At 54.4% G+C, this 9787-nt stretch overlaps 1 protein-coding gene across 1 annotated transcript in view; it reads right to left on the bottom strand.

Moving 5' to 3' along the window:
• NGFR (nerve growth factor receptor) overlaps positions 1–9787 on the bottom strand; it is a 16551-nt gene that overhangs the window by 6173 nt on the left and 591 nt on the right. The window contains exons 2-3 of the mRNA XM_006924778.1: positions 3774–3915; positions 151–510 (exon numbers count right to left, since the gene is read on the bottom strand). Coding sequence (XP_006924840.1) covers positions 151–510; positions 3774–3915 — 502 coding nt within the window. The remainder of the gene's footprint in view (positions 1–150; positions 511–3773; positions 3916–9787) is intronic.

Here is a 9787-nt window from a genome sequence, read left to right as displayed (position 1 = left end):
GTGAAAGAGGGCCTTTGATGAGAAGGATGGAGGGCCATCTCCTCTGTCCGATTTCAAGGAGAGTGTCCTCTGGCTAAAGGCCAAGCTTGGCTCTGCCCGACCCTTAGGGGGCGCCCTCCCCCGCCTGCAGCCAGTTGGCCACTCGCTCACCCTCGCACTCCGCATCGGCCCAGCGCGTGCACTCGCGCAGCTGGCGCTCCGTGTCCTCGCACACGGTGCAAGGCAGGCACGGGTCCACGTGGTTGGCCTCGTCGGAGTACGTGCCGTCGGGACACTCCTCGCACACGGTGTTCTGCTTGTCCTGGCAGGACAGCATGAGGCCCGAGCCCGGCTCGCACACGCGGCACGCCTCGCAGCTGCCGGTCGTCTCGTTCTGGTAGTAGCCGTAGGCGCAGCGGCACACGGCGTCGTCGGCCTCCACACACGGTGCCGACATGCTCTGCAGGCCCACGCACTCCGTGCACGGCTTACATGGTTCGGTGGCGCTCACAACATCGGAGAACGTCACACCTGAGGGCAGATGAACGGGCGGGGGAGCTGTGGGCCCAGAATTTAGTCATCTACCCTTGGGACACTTGGCATGAGGGTGCTGCAGGCCCTCCATCCCTCCGTTCCCCCACGCAGGGGGCTGACCCCCTCATGTAGCCTGGCTCCCTCACTGACACCCACCCTCTCTCCTTGGGTCCCTGATCCCAGGCCTGTGAAAACTGGCAACCCAGTAGGAAGAAGGAAGGGGACCAGCAGCTCCATGCTCCAGGCCCCCAGCCATGCTGGTCCTGAGGCTTTGCAGGGTAACCCAGCTGGTGCAGGTAAATTTATTGGCATATTCTCTTAGAGTTCCCAACCCTGTGCCCTTGTTCCCAGCAAGATTAAAGAATAATCTGAGCGTGGTTCTCACCCAGCCCTCCCTGCGGGCCAGAGCAGGGTTGTGAACCCAGCCCAGGCCCGGGGCCTTCACCAGAGAGCCTCCTGCCTCAGCTGCCCTTCCATGCCTCTGCGCACAGGTCGGGGCTCAGGTGTGGTCTGAATGGGAGTGACTCCAGTTAGACAGTAGAAGTTCCCACCCATGGCACTCCTGTATGCTGCCGAAGGGCTTGGCTCTTGAGGGTGGGCTGAGACTCCTGGCAAGCAAGTTCAGGTACAGCAGGAGAGACCGAAGCTAGAAAGCAAGAAAGACTTGCATATATCGTCCTCTGCCCTTTCAAATGGCATGAAGAGGAGACTTCCAAGCTTACTCTTGACTCATGCTCTTAATGAATAGATGTGAGCTCCAGAATAAGGGGAGGGACCAGGGGTGCCAGGGTCCTCTCCTTCTTGTACGGAGAGGGGAGAGGCACAGAGCAGATCTTCACCCCTTCCAGCCCAGGGCAGAGAACTCGAGCCAGTCTGAATCCCAAGAGGATGTATCTTTCCTTGTTCCGAAAGCAGAAAGAGCATGGTTTTAGTGACCCGAGAATGGGGGAACGAGAGATTGCTCAGAATGTGGAAGCAGAAGTAGAGAAACTAGGGTCCCATTGAAGGGGTCCGATTTCAACCTTCTCAATAGGCACCAAGAAACAAAAATAAAGCACAAGGTCATTATCGTGGGGGGTGGGTTTGGATAAGCAAAGAAAACTCCAGACAGAACTGAAAGGGAGAAGAGGAGACACAGCCAATTCTGGCAGAGGGCCCCCTGTGTTATTCTTCTTAGGGATTAGGCAGATCTTGATTTAAAACTGCTCCCATCACTTATTAGCTGTGTGACTCTGGGTGTTTTGCTTAACCTCTCTGAGTTTTTTTCTTTTTTCTGTAAAACAGGGAATAACATCTCTGCTCACAGGGTTGTGGTGAGGAATAAATGAAATTTCACTGTAGGGCACCTGACAAACAGCGGGGATCCTACCAAGGCCTGGCCCATGGGGTGGGCAATGATAAGTATGGTGAACTCCGGTAACTTGGCATGAACAGCCAAGGCAGGATGTCCAGTTACACAAACAGGAGGCTCTTATCTTGTTGGCATGTAGCGGGGGGTGGTTCTAGTCACATAGGAGGAGAAGGGAGGGCCCTGCCCATGGGAAAATGCAAAAAATTAGCAGAAAACTTCTGGGAGAGGGTTTTAGGGGGTGGGGGAAATGTAGACTTTTTTGGCAGAGAATGAAGGCGGGAGCTTAATGGTCTTCCTTGTGGAAACGTTTTGAGGACAGAGGGAAAGTCCGCTGGGGTCTCCCTCCCATAAAGTGGGCTTGTAAAGGCTGCCTGTAAAGGCGGCCTGTTAACACAGCTGGTGGGGAGCGGGGAGGAGGGAAAAGAACGGGGAGCAAATGGAGGAAACGGGAGGGAGGACTCCTGCCACCCCCTCTGAGCTTGCCTTTCCTCCCCCTCCCAGAGATGCCAGAACCTCCATCTCCCAGGTCCTCTACCCCACCCCTTGCTTTGACAGAAGGTGAATGGGGTCCCATCCTGGGAGACTTAGGATCCAAGGAGGAGAGGCCCTGGACTGGAGTCTAGGAAATGAGAGAGGCAAACTTGGGAGGTTCCAAGGTAGCCAATGGTTGGCCAATCCTTCCCTGGGATGGAAACCCTATTAGGTCAGGGCCAGGGCAGGTGGCCAGAAGGCAAGGGCATTATAGGATGCCCAGTCTGCCCCATGCAGTCCTGGGCATGCCTCTGCTGGGGGATGGAGTTACAGAATCCACAAGCACAGAGATAGGTAAATGGCATATTTGGGGACACCAAGGAGTCGGAGTTGCCTGGTCGATAAATAGGTGCCCGTTGTGCTGATGGTGGTGGTAGGGAGGCATCCAGAGGTAAGACTGGGCTGGCAGGGGGGTTCAGAATTCCCAGTTCCTATACCCTTGTTTCCAGGGTGACTATAGAATAATCTGAATATGGTTCCCACAGCGCCTTCAGATGAGCATTAAGTGACAGGTAGAAGGCAGGATCTGACTGTTGGCAGTGAGGAAAGATTTCTGGACAAAGTCAGGAAAAGGGTACTGAGCCCATGGCTTGAGGGCAGCAACTGAGGCTGGTGGCATCCAGCAGAGCTGAGACTCCTGACTCAAAGTGCACAGAATTCAGACCCCAGACCCACCATCCTGCTTCCTCCTTCATCTAGCAGCCCTGGAAGACTGGATTCTCTCCCCTCCCCAAGGAAATCTCAGGTAGTCATGACCAGAGCTCCCCTCTCCCCTCCTCCACTTGAAATCACCCCACAGTAAGGACATCCTTAGGGTGCTCCAACCCCCATCCCTGCTGCCTTGAGAAAGGCCAGCTTCCTTGCTCAGAGCTGGAGAACAGTTGGCTTTGGGGGAAGGGTAGCCACGCCCTCGCAGGATCCCCCAAGGTCAGTCTCCAGGGCAGCCAGGATTTGATCCTCCACCCCTCCCCCCAAACACACAGGGTAAGTGGCAGCCATTGATTTTGCAGTGCAGATGATATTTTTAGCTGGTCTTAGCATCAGCTACTCTTTCCACCTGGCCATGCTCTTCTACCAGGCCTCTCTGCTGGGGGATGGGGGTGGGAAGGGGCTCCCCCTGGGTATCCCCCATCAGGTTCCCCTCCTCTCTCTGCATACCTCCCTCATCCATTCAGCTTCTCTTCTCTGCCTTCTATCCTGCTTTTGGTACCCTCCTACCTACGCTGGTGCCCATACAGTGGTGGGCAGGAGACCCTGCCAGGATGCAGAGAATACTTGTAAGGCCTCTCCTGGGCATGCTCCTCCCCAGCCCCAGCCCTGCCCCCGACTCCTCCCTGTCATTCCTCTCCCCTGCCCCCTCCTGCCACCCTATACTCACTGTCCAGGCAGGGCTCACACACAGTCTGGTTGGCTCCGCAGGGCTGGGCCACACCCTCACCCAAGTTGCAAGCTTTGCAGCACTCCCCACTGTCGGTGTACAGGCCTGTGGGGCATGCTTCTTTGGCACCTCCGAGGGACACCTGTGGGGGGATCAGAAGGTCAGACTGGCAAGAGAAGGGAGGAGGGTGTCTTCTGAGCTATCAAGCATCCTCTCCTAAAGCCTTCTATTGGAACCACCTGGGCCCAGATGAGCTCACCAGAGAGGCATTAGGCACATCAAAGCTAACAGGAAGAAAGGCAGTGGGGGACAGTCACCCCTGCAGGCTGTGGGGGTGTGAGGTCAGAGCCTGCCATGTTTACCCTCTGCGAAGTTCATTTTGGGGTTACAGCAACTCCTAGAATCTCGAGGATGCACCACCTGAGGCCCAGCAGAGGCCCTTTGGGCAGGGAAGTCACGAATGGTTGGACAGGTCACGGCTCACACAGGGCTCCCTGCCAAGGGAGCAACTAGAATCCGAAATCTAGCCCAAATGCCACTTGCTAAGCCTCACACCTGCAGGGTGACATCTACCTGGAGGGGAGCCTTTTTCTAACAAAGGCTAGCAGGGCCCTACTCCAGGTTCTTAATTCTACCATTCCACATATTAAATATCAAACGGAGGTGTCTGAGCAGAAAACAGAGGGGTGGGATCTTGGGTTCAGATCCTGACTGTGCACTGGGAGCTGACCTGCCCTGTTCTCCTTCTCCGAGTCTCCATCTCTCTGCACAGATAGAGATGGCCACAGCTCAGGGCCACAGCAAAGACAAGCCAATTGGCAAGAGTCTGGAGACAAGATGCGAGAAAGGGTCGCCTGTTATCAATGATGAGAAAGTGGCTGTTCTCACTACCCAGCAGCCCTGCTGCACTAGGGTTTGATTTCCAGTCCCCAGCCCTCCCCTCTCCCAGCCCCCATGCAGCCAGTGGGAACTGCGCTGGAACCAGGGGAAAGGGGAGTCAAATTCCTGCCGCCGAGGCATCTTTGCTCATGGATGGAACGATTTAGCACCAGATTCCCTAGAGGGAGGGGCTGCTGGCAGCTTGCTTTATATTTCTGCTCCTTAAAAAAAAAAACTTCGTGTCTAATAAAACTCCCAATCCTGTTTCCCTGGCCCCAGACCATGCAGCTCCCATTTGATGCCGAGAGGAAGTATGGGCTCTCAGGTCGTGGGAGCAGAGGGAAGTTTTAATGGTCATTTTGGATATTCCTCTGCTTCTGCATTGACCAGATCATAGCTAAGAATACTCCCTTCCCTCCAGTTGTTTAAAATATCCTGAAATCTCATCAGGGTTAGGTGGAGGCAGGAGGATGGACAGATTGCATCAGTCTAGGAGGCGGCCAATGGTCTTCAAGAGACCGGCAGAGAGGGGGCAAGCAGCATAGGAGAGGGACCTTGGGTGTTGCCACCATCTCCTCCCAGGTGGCAGGAACACAGTGCTAGGAACATCTGCAAACCAGAAGTCTTGGGGCAGCGGGTGGGGCGGGGGGAGTCCCAGATACAGGCTTACCCCCAGGAGGCGAGCAAGATTCCAGAAGGGTCTGTTCAGATTTTTTTTTTCATCCTTTAGGGCTCTGCTTAAATATCGCTTCCTCGAGGAAGTGGGCCTGTGTCCCAGACCCCTCCCAGACCAAGCGGAGGTGCCCTGTTACACAATGGATTCTTGTCTGTCTGACACCTCACAGAGTCTCCCACTTGGCTGTCAGGTCCCTGAGTGGGTAACTGTGGTTGCTCCCGAGCTTGGCACACAGTAGGTACCCAACATATGTATTTATGGAATTTAAGAACATGAAAAGACAATATGACTTCAATTAACTAGAACTCCGGGGGAAAGACTTCTGGATATCTGAGTTCCCCGAAAGTCAAGGATTTGCAGCTCTAATCACCTCATACTTTTCATTTCAGCTATGGTGGCTGCACCTTTTTCTGATTCTGGAATAGATCTTCATGGTTTCCACATGACTCAGGGATTCAATATTTATACCAACGATTATTCTGGGCTTTGAATTTCGAATTTCAAAATTTGAGTTTTGAATTTCCCTCTGCCTCAGTGTCTTCATTATTAGGTCATCATGACTGTACCTGCCTCACAGGGTTACTGCAAGCATTAAATAAGATACTGGGAGCCCTCTTTTCCCTTTTCCAAGGTCTTTCTTGCTTCCTTTATGGCTTTTGGCTGTGTTAGTTGAGGTCAGTAGCGACCTGGGCTCAGATAGCTGAAGACGTCTGTCTATGGTAGTCGTGGGAGGAGTGGCAGCCAAGCTCGAACCCTTCTTCTTTGAAGTCTGATCTCCCTGCTGCAGCCCATGGTCCTCTCTCTTTTCCCAAGTCTTGGGTTTGGAGTCGAGGCCACATAATTAGTGACCATGTGTTTCCTGTGCTTGCTTTATGTTTCCTATTTCAAAACATCACAGATGTGCTTCTTAATAGTATGTTATTTTGGGTAAATTCTCAATCTCTCTGAGCCTCGGGTTTCCTCCCTAAAACATTGGTTTGGTAGTATCTACTGCTCAGGATTGCCATGAAAATTAAATAAAATAATTTATGCAAATCTGTCTGGTGTAGAGTAGGAGTTAAATAAATGTTAGGTATCAAAGAAGTATTTTCTCTTAGGGAGAGTGAACTCCTGAGCCTGGGTGGGAGGTAATGGGAAGGAGGAGTTTAGCCATCCCGAAAAAGAGGAAACCATCTAAGAGATCTAGCCCCCAGGTAGTCTGAGGAGGGCATGGGGACCAAAGGAGGATGGGTAAAGATAATTTAACAACTATTTACTAAGCATTGAAATAAGAGTTTCCAATGAGACATGGTCCCTGACCTCTGCGGGGCATCGCAGTCCCATGAGGGAGAGGAAATGTCATCCCAAAGAGCTACTCCAGAAGCCAAGATGCTGAGGGGGAAAGACTTGAGGGACTGCCTTTATCCCCCCCTGACTGCTGGGGAAACTGAGGCCCACAGAGTTCTAAGTGGCCTAATGCATGACCACTGGCACACCCTCTGTTGGTTTAAGCCAAGGCAATCTTGGGAAGCCAGGAGGGATGACCAGGATCCAGGCTAATTGCTCCAAAATGATCAATTTACTAAATAATAGATGCGTTTGCCTGAAATTTACATTCATCACACTTATTCATTTCCAGTTTGATAGAATGATTTCATCCCAGTTTTGAGAATGTTTGCAATCTTTATTTTTGCCATTTCAAAGCTTTCAAGAAACTAAGGTGGAAGTACCCTTAAGCGAATTGACTTAAGAATTTTAATTTTTTTAAATTGGACAAAATAGAAAATACGCCATGATAGTTGAGTATTTGAAACTATATGAATGCTTCACTATGATGAATCCTAACCATGCACGACAGCTTCAGCAAAAGGGTCCTTAGGTGAATGGAGCCATTGGCGACTACTATGAGGTTGAAGAGTTTTCAATATGTGGAGGGCCTTTTGAGGTCGATGACAACCCAGGGGAAGTACTGGTACATTCCCTCCACCCCTTTAGATAGAGGTTGAGTTTGGGGTAGGAGACAAGAACTAATTACTGAAGATGATGTTGCATGAAGACTTTGAGAGGGGTGTAAGGACTCCGAGTGGGGGGTAGGGGCTCAGTTCCAAATTTGTGGTGACAAAGGCATAGGACATGGGTCAAAATCTAGAGCTAGTGGTGGCTCAGAGCCACATGTCCCTCCTTGATCTAGAAGGGGGTGGAGGGCTGGCCGGCATACGGATGCACTAATAAGTTCCAAGCCGAGCAGCCTGGATTCCAAGGGCGCCACCGCTTACTAACTAGGGGAGCCTGGTTCCGTGCCTGAAAGTCTGAGGCGGGGGGCTCAGTTCCCTTAACTGTAAAATGTGAATCACTAGATTTTCTCTGCTGGGACCTTATAAGGATTAAATAACGCAAGAGAAACTACCCAGAGTAGTGCATGGCACATAGTAGGCACTCATTAATTTTATTATTCCCGCCTCTCCACCCCGCACCCCCAGGGAAGAATCTAGGCGCATGAATGGGACCGGGCTGGTACAACCGGGTAGAGACCCCTTCCCTCTGCGAGCCGCCTCGCCCGCCCGGCCGCTCGCGTACTCCCATTTGCTGCCCTCGCTTGCATCCCTATTAAGCGCATTAGCCAGCCTGGCGGCTCCGGTTACAGACGTCTGAATGACAAAATGCCTCCATTACCGGTGCGGCCCGCCAGCCGACCCGCCGGGACGCGCTCTGGTTTCAGCACTCTCTCGCCGCGGCCCAGGAAGAACTCCGAGCGCCGCGGTGCGCAGAGCCAGCCCGTAGAGAGCAGCGGCCAGGCGGACGCGAGAGCCGCAGGGGCTGCAGGCGGCAGATTGTGCGGGGGATCCACCTTCCCCAGCCCCTCCACGCCCAGGTCCCCTCATTCCTACTCTCTGCTCCACCTGGGGAACACTCTCTCCAGCCCCAGTCCGAAGCCCACCCCCGAGCTCCTCTGGGATCCTCACTACTGGCCGCCTCAGTCCCACCTCCCCACCCCCCTCCCTGGCGGAGAAGCATATCTAACCCGCTGCGTCAGTCAGCAGACGTGCCTGCGGTCACTCTCAAATCCCCGGACGAAGCGACAGGTACCGACGGCTCCAGGGAACCCCGGCTGAGCTTCGGGGAGGGGACCAGCTTCAGAAGAGGGTCTCTGTCCACCTATTCCCCCATATTCCAAAGCCGACTTGGATCTGGGGATGATGTCAAGCCCGCCTCGCCGAGAAATGCTGCTCTCATTCCGAGCTGAGACGCCAGGCTGCCCCCGTAAGAGGTACACGGAGTCGGTAGCTGAGAATCAGGGGAGGAGCAGTCTAGCTAGGACTCTGGGCCAACTTGCTTGTGGTACCTTAGCCAAGTTGTTTAAACTCTCAGAGCCTCAGTCCCCTTATCTGTAAAACGGGAATCTGGGGGCGTGATGTCAGATAAGAGATGAAGATGGCAGGGAGAGTGAGGACACCTCCTCCATTGCCAAACCTTCCAGGGCACTCCGTTCGTAGCTACACACCAGGTCACATGTCCTGAGTATCTTGTCTGAACTACCCAGTGGACATAGATGCTTAAGAGGACTCGCGATCCTTTGTCAAGACCGAATCCGCGGCGTCCAAGCGCCTCCGTCTCGTTGGGTGCTCAGCGTCTTCATCTGAAAGCTGGGCGGGGTGCGGGCGGAATTTCGACTCGCTTGGCCGCTGGAGCGGAGCGAACCGCGGGCGCGGCGCTCGGGTCGCTTAACTTAATGGGGGTCCGGCGCACAGCCCCAGTGGCGCCCGCAGCCGCAGAGGACACAACTCTCAAAATGCAGCGCCCCCTGCGGGCCGCCTCCGCCTGAGCGACCCCGGACTGCGCGCGGCCGGGACATTCCCCGCCTGGCGGCGCGTCCCGGCGCTCTGCTCCCCGAAACGTGGAGGCGGCCAGACCTGGTCCGACGACTCCCGTTCCATCCCTTCCGATTCGCTGCGCTGCTTCAAACCACGAGAATAAGCGTGTCGGGACAGCCCGCCCGTCGTAGGGGAACCGGGGAAGCGGGTTTGCCCCGGCGAAGTGGGCACTCCCTTCCCAGCCTGGGATCCCCAGCCGCAATTCCCCGAGTGGGCGAGACTGCGCGAAAGCGCGCGACAGGCGCGGGAAACGTCCGGCGTCTGCGTTCTCTTCTCGTCTCACTGTCCCTCGGCCGGCCAGCGGAGCCACGACCACCTTCGGGTCCGCTCTCCTTCCTCCGTCCTTTCTCATTTTACTTCCATCTCTCTACCCCCGTCGCTGTCGTTCCTTTTCTGTCCTTCCTAACTCACTTCTCTCTCTTCAAGAGACCGACGCTCTCCCTCCCACGCCCCTCCCCCCCACCATTGTCTGGCCAGTCCTCATTGTCCGATGCCCGGTTCCCTCTGTCACACCAGCCTCTCCCTCATTGTTCCATCCTCTCGTCTCCGGTTCCCCACCCCAGCCCCGCGCTCCCCTCACATCTTATTCCTCCGTCTTATTCCGCCTT

The sequence above is a fragment of the Pteropus alecto genome, unplaced genomic scaffold (assembly GCF_000325575.1).
Source record: "Pteropus alecto unplaced genomic scaffold, ASM32557v1 scaffold98, whole genome shotgun sequence".
Classification (NCBI taxonomy): Eukaryota; Metazoa; Chordata; class Mammalia; order Chiroptera; family Pteropodidae; genus Pteropus; species Pteropus alecto.
This window is presented reverse-complemented; position numbering and strand designations above follow the sequence as displayed.